Below are 13,958 nucleotides of genomic sequence, written 5' to 3' on the forward strand. Positions count from 1 at the left end.
ACGAACTAACTACGGTGCTAACAATGCTGCTATTGGTTAGCAGAAATCATTCAATCGCGTATCATTAGGATTTGACTTCAATCTATCACGCAGTAGGATACTTGATTTTTTTTTGTATATTACTAGAAATTATCATTAGGACCATATTGTGCCTGTTGATTATACCTAAATAAATAAAGAAATTGCGTTACATGGGGTGTGTTATTGAAAGAAAAAGTAGAAAAAGAAAATATTTAAACTAAACCAAAGGATATTTCTTTTTCTTTGTTCATTGAGATGAACATCAAAATCAAGTAACCATCGTTTGATTCTATGTGTTTATTTTAAAATTTTCCAAAAATGCTCTGATTTAATAATGGTACAGAATAATGGGCAGTTTATTTAACCGAATGAAAAATAAAATATTAGCTTTACCTGGATGATGCAATGTATTTTTCTAACATTGCTACAAACGTACTTGATTTAGAACATATATAAGCGAATAAAAATGTAACTCTGGAGAAGCTACCTAAATGGTTTGATCGAGAAAAATCTCGACTTAACTTTGCGTACTTATGTTTTAAAAAATATAACCTCTTCTTACTCAATCGTTACACAAATAGTTGAAAATGCAATTATTGTATTTATATTATCAAACATAAAACGGACACAAATTGTAACGAGCACGTTTTTCGAACATTAACGTTGGTAAATGGATAGAAGACACGTGGTCAGGAAACTGTTTCCTTAGTTGTTATTTATTCATATTTGGATTTTCGTCGATGCTCATCGAGTGAACCTAAAACGTAACTGACGTAAGCTAGACGGACATCTATCCCAAATGAGGGATAGTGAGCTAAACTGATTGTAATGCAATGTAGGTTTAACCTTTCATCAACTAATTCAAGTAACGAAATTGTTATTGTTGCACTGTTAGTGCGGAAGGTCAGTTTCCTTAAAATGACAAAAAGGACGAACAATACAATTAGAACTTCAGATTACTGACTGCATCTGATTGTTACTACAACAGGTATGGCATTCGATTACTGTTCTTCTCTAGTATGTCTATTCGATACTCAAATTAAATACAAATTATTGTAGTTTCCTATAAGAGGTGTTATACATCTGCATAGTGATCTGCTTTTTTTACTCGCTCGTTTATTCGGAAAGCATTATATTCGGTAGTACGCTTCCCTAGTCTATGCTATATGATTTTTCAGCAATACAGTAGTAATGTTGCAATTGATGTTATTTTCATTAGTATTTAATTGTAGCTTTTATAGGTAGTAAGTTTTCTTCTCTTTTCTATGTTAATCCTGCATATGCTCGTGATTGTGGACTGAGTACAACGTACTGCTTTCCGTTAAATTAGGGTTATTGTTTGACGATGATACAAACTTAAGTTGTAACAAACAGAACTGCAACGATTTGCACTCTCGTTGTTTCACTTTCACATAATGCGACATTTTTCTTCTCCTTTAGGTTCCCCCTGGAATGTAAAGAAAACATGCTTTTCATATTTTGATTTTTTTTTTGAATCCATGATTTGTCTATTTACCTGCTGATGATACAGCTCTTCTCCGCTGTACGAACCGAGATATTCACGGTGGCGTGAGGCGGCAGTGGAAATAATACGCTTGACACGTTCAGAAGCAGCAACTTCCTAGAATGCAGAAGATGACATTCAAATCTTGTGTTTGGATACACTTTCATAACTCTTACCTCTCCGTCAGAGTTCAGCAGTTGGGTCGTCATATTATCTCCAGCAAACCATTTCTGTCCCTTCATTACGATTGTGCTCGGTGGTTCATGCGTTTGGCCCAAATCCGAAGACCACACCGTTACAAAGGATCCACCATCAACTTTCAATGTTCGGTGGAATTTAAATACGGTTTCGTTGGTTCCAACCTTACGAACAAGCGTCCAACCACCAATTTGTACTTCCTATTACAAAAAAAAAATAAACAAAAAAAATATTGAATTTAGCCTGAAACGAATTATCAGAATTCTATCATCTAACCTTAGCAGACTTGTTGTGCAATTTGACGAACTTTCCCTCGGGATCTACTTCGGAGATCTCGATGTCTCCTTTGGCCGAGGAAGTAACCGAGTAGTCCGATACACTGCGTTCGTCGGATTCCTCTAGAACTGTTCTCTTGCGCTTTGCGCCGGCACGCTGTGGCGTACGACGAAGCGCTCCGGAACGGCTAGAGCTTGAACTCTGTGACGTCTGGAAGACAGCACTCTGACTGCCAGGTGTGATGTTCAACCGAACCTCCTCCGAGGAGAGCAATTTATCGTACGCTGCAATTTCCATATCAAGGGAAATTTTGATATCCATCAGATCCTGATATTCCTGAAGTTGCAGAGAAATTTCTTTCCGCAAACGTTCAATTTCGTCCATCAACTTGCTCTTCTCTTCGGCGTGACGTTGACGTTCAATGTTCAACTGCGTCTCCAGGTCACGCATACGGGACTGGGGGAAGTAGAAATAATTTGTTAAAATTTTAAACGAAAAAACTTTCTGCAATATAAAACCTCATATAGTTCGGATATTTCATCGCGATTGCCACGCAACTGACTATCGTATTGATCGCGTAATTCCTGAAGTGTCTGTTGCAACTTAGCCTCGTACTGCTCGGACAGAATGCCATCGATTTCGCTTATCTCCACCTGCCGACGAGACTTGGTTTCGGTTAGCTCCTGCTGATGCACCTGATCCTTGAAGGTTAGCTCCTCCCGTAGGCTTTGTACGGTGTTCTCCAGATCTACACGGGCCAGTGTTTCCTCCTCTAGATTCTTGCGCAGTGTTTCGAGTTGTTTCTTCAAACGACCGATTTCCTTCTCGAGCTCTTTCAACTCATCTTGGGCCTTCTTACGCTCCGACAAGACCGTGTTATACTTTCCGCCCAGTTCATTTGCTCGGGCTTCCTGGGCCCGTGCATTGCGTTCGTAATCAGCTGCTTCTTTTGTTTTACGATCTAGCCTGGAAGAAAGGGAAAGGGTTAGGAATAGTTGAAATCATCATCATCTGTATCCTGAATATGATTTGTCTGACGACAAGCAAAATTTGCATACCAGCAACGAGTTTTTTGAAGTCTCACCTCTGGTTGCCATTCGTTCAACTTTTTAAAAGTGCCTTACATCATCGATATTTTTTTATTCGGCTTGGAACAGTGTTGTTTTCGATGGTTTAACGGTTTTGCGTTAAATAAACTTTATTGTCAATTCGGATCTCGGATTGATGATCTCATCGAGCAACCGTTGAAGTTTTAAATTTTATGCACCGGTGTTTATTCTATTAAAATTATTCACAAGTGTAAATGTGAGTGTAAAGTTTATCAATAACATGTGTGTTGAATTACACATAAATCGCTGTGCCTGATAGTAACAGTTTCTCATAAGCTAATGTTTTATGTGACTTAGTTAGTCCCATACTGAGAGCGTTTTACGAGGCAGACACTATTCCGATAGTTAGTTGCCGGCCGGCATATTTCTTGTTACTGTAGTTGTATCATTCACTTATCAAGAGTGTGTGAAAAGATGTTAAGAATAAAGATGTATAACCCCCAAACGAGTGTGAACTTTGAAATTTTTTACTATACATACAGTGACGCGCAACAGCCAGCAGAGTAGAAAGAAGTGAAGTATAGATGGTTCATTAATGGGGAAGAGCACAAAAGGGAAAACCGTTATGAAAGATGTGCCTTCGATGCAAGCCATTGGACGACCGTGGCGTAGACCCCCAGATGTGGTTATATTGGCTGTAGTGGAAAAGGGCAAACTAAAAATAATTTTAAAATCAGTAATTTGGGTAGCAAGCTTTGGATCGCCGTTGAAGAGGTGAACTGTGTATGGACAAATGAAGAGATTTTTCGGAAAAGTCGTTTTTTCGATTCCACAGTTGTCGGTTCCTTTGAAGATCGATACCGCCTTACCCTGTTAACTTTTCAGAATAACGTAGCACCGTTCTAATATTTTACAATGTTTTTTTCCCGCATAAATTCAATTGCATTGGTTATAACCAATACAGACTAAAGCCGTGCAACACACGAACGAAGTGCACGTGCTGTTAGATTACTTTCGACATAGGTTGTGCGTTGCGTTGTGAATCAGTGACCCCTCCGACTGAGAACACCACGCGATTCGTTTTTAAAACTTGATGTGGTGATGTCATTCACCGCTCACCCGCACGAACGGCCCTTAGTTAAGCGGACATGTTTTGTTTACTCAACTTAATTTCAAAGCTTCACCCGATGAATATAACGAAATTGAAATGCGCGCGCCTTGCGACTCCCCGCGTTTATATATAATAAAATCATACATATCGGTCTCGAAAGTCCGTGACATTACACTTGAAGCTGTATCGGTGTTGTTTGTTTTATTTATCACCCTCACATTCGTTGTTTGATTTACTCATTCTTGATGGGTCGAATGTGACTGTAACTTTTAGTTTCGTTGATTCTCTCGTTTTAAAAAGAGTTTAATTTTTACGAACAAAATTCTGATTCTAATTTTAACATGTCAAAATCCCTTGTATTCGTGTTTTGTATTCGATTCATTAGATTTGCGAAAAAATGAATATTTCGGTACAAAATTTATAATTTATGGAATAAAAAATATTAACCTCTTTTTTGTCTTTGCAGACCCAGTGACATGTGCCATATTATGTTATAGGTGTACAAAATTTAAATAACGTTTCTTCACGTTTCGTCTTAGTCTCGTCAGTGCAGAGCGGTTCAAATTGAACTGCTTAATGCAAACTTAAACAGTTCAATTTGAACCGCTAAGCAGACGTAAAGTTAATGCTATTTGCAAAACACAAGATTTAGTATTCAGCAGTATGAACTACCAATTGAAAACTTTACTAGGTTCTACAAAAGATGCTACAAAATATGCTCTCGAGCAGGATTATTTTCGACAACATCAAATTAACCGCTCGAGTGTCAGATTTTAACCAAAAGTTAAAATTAACCGCGAAATGGTTCACAGCCTAAAATAACGAATGCATCTAGACGCTAATAATGTAAGTGAGATTCAATTCAACAAGGTGTCTAACTGTGTGTACATTATGTTTAAACGTGAAAGAGATGCAATTGCATTCCCTTCGGTTAACAACGAGGTGCACAATATTGATCATGACAATGTTAAATATAAAATCCCTGTGTACATCAGACCAGCGATCAGTTCGTTCGGGAAAACATGTCGCAGTACGGTGAAGTTCTTTCCATCGAAAGGGAAGTATGGCGGAATTTTTCCCCGGTATGTACAATGTACAACAAGGCGCATCTACAGCAACTAGAAACGAGTTCAAGACTGCGAATAACAAGGGAAACGAAAAGAAGACGGAAATCAACAACAATATCACCGTTCGTCAATGGTTGACGACGCGAACAAAGTGCCCCACAATCCTCGCAGGAGGGAAATGGAAGCTCCTCTTCCCCTAGAAAAAGGGTGACAACGAGATCCAATACAAATACGGCACTTAAAGAAACAAGTAACATATCTTAGAAATAGCGAAAGCATCCAAGGAATTGGAAAAGGGACTAACACATCACTTCAAGTTTAAAGTAGCAGAGCATGCCTTTTTCGAAGATCATGACTCACTAGACATAAAAATCTTAAGACAAATTCCCAATCCATGGAAATTAGATTCAACAGAAAGTTTTAAAATATTCTAAAATATCTCCATTGGAATTGGGCATTGGAAAAGTCAACGAGGAGGAACAGGGGGGGATTCTAAATACTTACTATCATATATAATACTGTGGCATTCTTCAAAATAATTTTCTTCGATTATTAAAAGAATAACCGAAATCGGTTTGCTTGACTGTCTATTGATAAAAACTATCGATTGGAGAAAATTTGTGGTCAATTAAGAAAACTTTTTACGGTTTTTCGCCCTTTTCAATAATGGTATACAATTTTTAACACACTTTACCATATATTTCCGGATCCGGATAAAATTCGGGAATTACGTATGGGACCACACCACCTTTCATTTGAATCTAAGTTTCAGCCATCTCCGAAAAAAGTTGATGTGCACTGAAGTCTTCTTTTTATGCGAGTTTACGTACCGCAAAATTCGCATAAAAAACCCGCAGAAAGGAAACCGCATAACTCTGAAAATTCGCATATGAAAGTCGCATAAAAAAGACCTTGGTGTACTTATTTTCGCAATTTTTTGCACATTTTACCCCATAATATAGGAACCGGAAGTCAGATCCAAATAATATTCAAGAATTTTGTATGGGACCACAAGACCTTCCATTTGAATCTAAGTTTGCGAAAAGCCATCTCCGATGAAATTTAGAGCAAAAAAACCTTTCTTAATCCACCTAGTAGTGTGATAATGCCTTTCTCTTCTTTCATAAGTCTCATGAAAATATATTCCATACTTTTATTATATAATTTCAGATACTAGTTTCGACACCAATTGATTCAGATTCAAGTAGTTCACAAACGCATGCTTCAGTGTTTATGTCAAACAGTCAGCTTCAATTATTGATCACAAACTTGATCCCAAAAATCACATCAACTACGTCTTTTTGAAGGATCCCAAGCTCTTGGGCTTCATATTTCGGATTACTAAGAATTTCGTTAATAAACACTGCTTGAAGATTCACCGGTATGAATCACGAATTGCATCAGCCGTAGGAGAACCATTTATCGTACGGACAGCTAAAATCGAACGTCTACGAGGGGCTGGGCATGTCTAATCCGACTGGGACAAGAAAAAGAGGAGCGCTCCGAGCAAGGTGGATCGATCAAGTGGAGGACGATCGACGAAGCATCCGTGCCTTGAGTGGCTGGTGTCGAGCAGCCATCGACCGAGTTATGTGGAGACGTATGCTTAATACAGCAAAGGACACCCCAGGACTATAGCTGTTAGATACATAGATACATGAAGATCCTTTACTATGCACTAGTACAATCAACGTTCGAATATGGGCTTGCTTATGTGTTGGACCCCTTATTATTACTGTTCAACACCCTCATAATATTCGCACATCGCAATCTAGCATGGAGAGATCCATGCAACTTTCCAAATAACAAGGATCACTGTCAGTTCATAGAAAGTTTTACAAGGCTGTTGGTATCGCTGATTAAATACAGTCACATATTGACTGTCCTGATATCCCACGAATGATCAATTTCGACATTCATTATCGCAATTATCGTTTTCATCGATTTCCACAATTTCTCCTCGTAGGAGTGAACCACCGAGTTCGTGATCCCTTATCTTTTCAATAATTAAAAAGATTTATGTCGGTTGGAGGATGATTCGGGCTACAGTAGACATTTTCCTGCTCCGCACATGCTCAGACTTTAAATTTTTCAATGCGTTGTTTTATGTTCACTCATCTGATTTATTTATTTATTTATTTTGGTATAATCAACAGACACCATATGGTCCTAATGATAATTTCTAGTAATATATAAAAAATTTCCAAGTATCCTACTGCGTGATAGATTGAAGTCAAATCCTGATGAAACGCGGTTGAATGATCTCTGCAAGCCAATAATAGCATTGTTAGCACCGTAGTTAGTTCGTCATAAAGGAAGTCGAAGAAATGCACTGTTGCGAAGAGCCCGGGGTCGGACGTTGATATTAATTTCACGGAGCAAAGCAGGTCAATTCTATCGGTCAGAACATCTGCTATCAATAAAGCACGTGCAACATCTCGACGAACTTGTAGTGTATCAAGACCGATTAATAACCCGCGACTTTCGTAACTTGGTAGTTGGTGAGGATTGTTCCACGGTAAGCGCCGTAGAGCGAAGCGAATGAATCTGCGTTGTATCGATTCGATTCTAAGAGCTCCGTTTATGTAGTGAGGGTTCCAAACGACAGAACAGTACTCCAAGGATGAACGAACAAGCGAGCAAAACAGAGATTTTAAACAGTGCACGTCTGTAAAATGTTTAGCCATCCTCATTACAAATCCTAGGTTGCGAGAAGCTTTAGAAACGATATAGCTGATGTGTTGCTTGAATGTCAGTTGCTCATCGAGAAAGACAACAAAGTCTTTAACACACGTCGTTCTGACTATCGGGGATCCTTCCAGAAAGTAATCAAAATGAAATGGGTCTTTCTTCTTCGAGAACGTGATGGTCGAGCATTTGTCAGGATTCAATTTCATACGGTTTACTTTACACCACTCGGCGAAGCTCAACAACTGTCGTTGAAGAAAGCCTGCATCTTCTGGGCTTCGAATGTAATAGTAGATCTTAACGTCATCGGCAAACGATAGACGAGGGCCCTCTAGAGTAAAGTTGACGTCGTTGAAATACAGTAAAAATATTAAAGGCCCGAGATGGCTACCCTGCGGAATTCCGGACGAAGCGATAAACTCATTGGAAACGTGATCACCGATTTTCACTGCTAAACGACGATCTATAAGATATGACTGCAGCCACCGAAGGATGTTAGAGCCGAATCCAAGTCTTTCCAATTTAGTAATTGTTATTTTGTGGTTTATTATATCAAAAGCAGCAGAGAGATCGGTGTAAATAGCGTCTGTTTGTAAACCTTTTGACATACCATCAGTCACGTAGCACATGAATGACAATAGGTTGGTGGTTGTGGAGCGCTTAAGCATAAAACCATGTTGAGTGTCAACAATATATTGCTTGCAGTGGTTGAAAATCGGTGCCAGAATAACCTTTTCCAACAGTTTAGGAACTACACTAAGCGATGTGATGCCACGGTAATTGTTCACGTCTTTTTTGTCACCTTTCTTATACACTGGGAACATAAAAGAAGATTTCCATAAGTTGGGAAAAACTTCTTTAGAGAGTGACATCCGAAATAGTCGACAAAGGGGAGCAATTACACCAGTCGAGCAATTTTTCAATATAACTGCCGGTAAGCCGTCAGGGCCAGAGGAGGTAGACGACTTCATGCAAGCGATTGCCGTTCGAATCGAATCCTCGTCAATATGAATGAGATTTAAAGAATTATTAGATTCTGGAACGTTTTGCCATGTACCCCGAAATGGAAACTCAATTGAGTAACTTGTTCAAAAATTGTGACATTCATATGCCCTGTTTTCACGTACGGATTTTCTAATGATTCAAAACAGTCTGATAAGTATCTTTTAGATACCTGACAATGTGAATACGGCTAATGAACTAGGATAATACCTTAGGGATCTCGGATGTTTTCGTATCAAGGAGCCCTGATATTGTGGACAGTTAGTCTTCTACTGAGTTATGCTAATTACAGACGATACATGGTTTCCGGAATGCACCCTCTGTCCGCATGTTGTGCGATGCTCTACAGTGCTTGGAAATATTTCTTCGATTTAATTAGAATGGAAGTATTCTTAATAATAGATGAAGAACCACACTCGCAAATCAGTCCCAAATGAATTTATTCCATTTTTGAGTCAGTGTACCGAATGAAGTCTATCCTATTTATAATTTCAGAAATTGCAATACTAATTATTGTAAAATGTGAAAAAATATCAATGTTGTCTTTCTAATATGTAAAGTACTGGTGTATCAGTCTCAAACAATGCAATTTAAAAAACGATACAAAAAAAGACATGAAGTAAGAATCAGCAACAACAAAAAACTGCACTTCTAAATAAACAATTACAACCTGATTACTCAAAACGAACATTCATCGGTGATCCAACTAAGTATGCAAAATGCGAATAGTGAACCAACAGTCTTTCAACCGTCATCGGAACTTCATGAGTACGTCTTTTATACAAGGAAAAAATATTTAATTATACTCGATTATAAAATGGTAATGATATTATTTACATAGTGCAAAAAACAATACTAGGTTGACTTAGAGTGCCCACGTTTTGAATCGAGTTAACATTCCGAATACCAAGTGTGTAAAGAAGTGGGAGCGCTAATTTTGACAGGACCGATTTAAAAACTTTTTCTACCATTAGAAAAATAAATTCATTTGAAATAAAATCCATTTGAAACGATGGAAAACCAAACATCATATTCAAAGTTATTATAAGAGTTTCCAACTAAAGTCTGTTGAAAAAACGTGGGAACGCTTACTTTAGCTAGCCATATCTCAGCTGTTAGAAGTCCGATTTTGAAAAATCGTTTATCATTAGACAGATACGTCTATCGCAACATAAATGGAACAGAAAAATTTTCTATTACACTTAAGTTTTTGAATCTTAGAGTTTTCTGTGACTTAACTAAGCACGCAATTAAGAATGTTTGTGTACCAGCCTACTAAATTTACTTTCAGTTAAAATTTCAAAAAACTTATATTTACCAAAAATCTCAAAAATATCGATATTTTCACAGAAGTTTTTGAAATTGAAGAAGTTTTAGGCACTTACGTGGAACTCAATGAACTTAACAACGTGTAAAACTTGAGGATTAAAATCTTATATTTACATCAAAATCTCAAAAAATCTACATTTTCGTGAAAGTTTTTGAATTTTGTGTATTGGAAAATGTTAAAATTGAACTCGATTGAACTCCGAAACTGGTAAAATATGTAGAGTGAAATAATTTCGTTTTCTTGTGAAAAAAAAAACAAGAAAATCCATATTTTACAATTAGCATTAAGTTGAAATTAAGACAGTAAAGTTGAAATTGATTTCTTCTAAAACATATAACATATATATGAAATCTATTGGTATATTAAAATGCATATGTCATATGCTTTGAAATTAAAAATATGTCGAGAATACGAAATTTTCGATAAAATATGCTTGGACTTTTGGTTACTTTTTTGATCATAACTTTCATTAACAATGTGTAGTTGAAAATTTTTTTGTTCCATTTATGTTGTGATAGACGTATCTGTCTAATGATAAACAAATTTTCAAAATCGGACTTCTAACAGCTGAGATATGGCCAACCAAAGTGAGCGTTCCCACTTTTTTCAACAGACTTTAGTTTGAACTTTTTATAATAACTTTGAATAGAATATTCGTTTCAAATGGATTTTATTTCGAATGAATTTATCTTTCTAATAGTAAAAAAAGTTTTGAAATTGGTCCAAAAATGGCTAATATGTATTCAGTCAAAATTAGCGTTCCCACTTTTCATGGTACCCTTGGTAGTGCGCGTAACTTTTTACCCCCTTGGTATTCGGAGTGCTAATAAATAAATAAAACGAAAGATTGCAATTTATGTTATCAGCCAATATACGTGAAGCGCTTTTCCCAATATCGTGTGATTGTAGCCACATAAGTGGAAAACCCAATCGAATAGTAATTCGACAGTTCCACGACAAAAGGGCCTAACTGCAAATGACAGTTTATCTTTGTTTACTTTTTCTTTCACGATTTACCGTCTCTGATTTACTCTTCGCAAAACTTTCAAGATAAAACCACAAACTTTCGATTTCTATTGGAAACTTTGGATAAATTGCAGTAATGGTTCCGTAATAATCAAAAAAGAAAGTAAACAAAGAGAGGCTCTCATTTGCAGTTAGGCCCTTTTGTCGTGGGACTATCGAACTATTCCATATTTGAATATCTCTCCCGTTCAATGTTTTTTTTAACTGTTCCCTCATGCTTTCTATTCACAAAACCTTTCACGCTGGTAATCCGGCAGAGAAATGCATTATAATCATGACGGGTGTGGGATGTTCGATAAAATCTGGTTTCGTAGGTTTTGTTCGTCGTGTGGACATGGTTACGGTATTTACATTTAGATTGAAATAACTTCAAGGCAACATCGGCTAGAACAGCCCTGGCGAAAAATCGATAAGTAGTCAAATTGGTTAGACGGAAGTTATTGGTAAAATGAATATATGCAAATCATGATTATTATCATTATCATGATAATCATGATCATTATACGTCAAGTGACTTCTAGAAAAAAAAATGCAATGACCAATTTTGTTATCCAAAAAAATGAACGTATCTGAAACTAAATTGTCAACAACATGCTTGTAAGCTTGCGAGAGACATAACCGAAGTCGAGCTGTTTCTTCAAAAATCGAGACATTATTTACGCACAATTTCATTAGTTTTACTTTAGTTTACGAATCCGTTTATAGAGGTGTTCGCACTTGGTAGTTTGTATTTATCATCTTAAAGTTAGATAGTGTTTATCAATATGGGAAGGTCGAGCCTAGTGAGATCATCATCTCAATATCATCTGGTTAAAATAAATTATAAGAATTTCGACCCAGCTAACATACACAGACCATGAACTAATAATAAACTGAAATAGATCAGAATGTCCTTAATATCCATTCAACTTCAGTACATTTGCTCGTCACGGTTTCGGATCATTTCGAATGGCTCATTCTAAAACTTTAGAAAAATTTACTTCTTCGACAGGGTGTTATTTAAAACCGCACACATACTTATTTCTTCGACGCGGTCAATTGATCATGACGTGTTCAACTTCATTTCAAGGTAAACGTCACCGACGAAGGCGGAGAATGACATCACCGTTTGTTCAAGCAGTTTGAGATTTTAGGATGAATTTGAGTTTACAAATGTTTAACGTATTTGTGTGTTGTTAATCGGTTTCGAAAACCACAGCTGTCTGTTTATGCCACATGACGTCATCCTTCCCAAATCAGTATTTTTCTTTCCATGAAAAATTGTTCAAACTGATCCCGTTACTACTGGACGCCACTGTATACAGACATAAATTTATTATTAATTAATTGACTCAACAGATCAATGTGAAACCCAATCATTTTGTCTGTAATTATAAAATCTAATTCTGCTTACCTTTTTTTAAGATCGTCATTTTCCTCCCATATCCTCTTTGCGTCAATCTCGAGCTTAGCTTTCTCACGGGCCGTCTCATCCAGTAGCTTCCGTGCATCGGTCAGTTCGTGTTCGTACATTTGCTTGATGTTGGAAACTTCCCGGGTGACGGTTTCTTGTGAGGTGCGAACTTCGAGCGTGAGACGTGAATTCTCCTGCTCCAAATAGCGCACCCGATCGATATAGCAAGCCAAGCGGTCATTTAGGTTCTGCAAATCGGCTTTCTCTTGTAGCCGACTGAATCGCGTTGGACTCAGTGGACTGGCCGGTCGCCCACTATGCGTTCCTCCTTGTACTGGTGTACTGGCGGTTACCGGAATAGGGGTTGAAACACCGGATCTTTTGGATTTTTGAGACATTTTGTACTACTTTGCCACACAAACACTAACAAACACGCCACCTAAGAGACCACAAAAATATTCCTTCTTCTTTTTACCGATGATATTTACTACTTCGGTTGCCTCTGCGCTTCCTGGTGGGAACTCAAAAATTGACTATTTCGTCAATGTTACGAATCACAAACAACTTAAAACACCACAATTATTCAGAGCTCAATCACAGAGATAAAATTCAGTAAAATACTACTGGTTTAGCACTTAAATTAACCAATTTTCGAACGCACCACGTCCGCTGTTAAATTGAACAGATCTGAACAAACCCACGCCTAGTTGTGAAACTACTTGAATAATTCACTCTCTTCTTCTGTCCACTTGCGTTTCAATTGTGTGATGTACGTTACTGCATGCACACACTGGCAATGAATGAATAATAATACAAAAGTGTTGTCGCGCTCTCTGGTATGTCAGAACAGTAGAAAAATTCAAAAACACGTCTGACTTTCACGAATGCACGCTTATATTTGGCGAGTGCAGAGAGATTTTCTATATCAAAATCCAAAGCACGAGAGAGTTAACTACCTACCGTTAGTGTTGGTATAATGACATGAGAAAAGCGGCCGGCGAAAAGCAATCGACTACGCACACTACTATACCCGTTGAACTGCAGGAAAGAATGGAACGGTGTTTTTTTTGACGGCTGCTATACTACCCCAATCAGCAAGCGATTATATTGTGTTGGTCGTTGAGTGTTTGTTAAACGACATACTGCACGAAATATATGTTCAGTTTGCTGGATCGGTTTGTTGTTGTTTTTTTCTCTTTCAAAAATAGTGTAAAAATTATGTGTTACCTTCATACAGAAAGAAAATTTGCTGTAATTTTAAGTCACCCTAATGTACATAAGCTGTTTGTACGC

The 13,958-nt window shown here is 37.4% G+C and overlaps 1 protein-coding gene across 1 annotated transcript; it reads right to left on the bottom strand.

Annotated features, from left to right (window-relative positions):
• Positions 1-305: 305 nt before the first annotated feature.
• LOC131435607 (lamin Dm0-like) lies at positions 306-13,563 on the bottom strand. Its single transcript, XM_058603670.1, has 6 exons — positions 12,666-13,563; positions 2,518-2,965; positions 2,000-2,455; positions 1,702-1,923; positions 1,538-1,642; positions 306-1,468 (listed from the first exon to the last, which is right to left on the bottom strand). Exons 1-6 carry the CDS (start codon positions 13,061-13,063, stop codon positions 1,430-1,432), a joined length of 1,668 nt encoding a protein of 555 aa, XP_058459653.1. The 5' UTR covers positions 13,064-13,563; the 3' UTR covers positions 306-1,429.
• Positions 13,564-13,958: the final 395 nt, after the last annotated feature.

The sequence above is a fragment of the Malaya genurostris genome, chromosome 3 (genome assembly GCF_030247185.1).
Source record: "Malaya genurostris strain Urasoe2022 chromosome 3, Malgen_1.1, whole genome shotgun sequence".
NCBI lineage: Eukaryota > Metazoa > Arthropoda > Insecta > Diptera > Culicidae > Malaya > Malaya genurostris.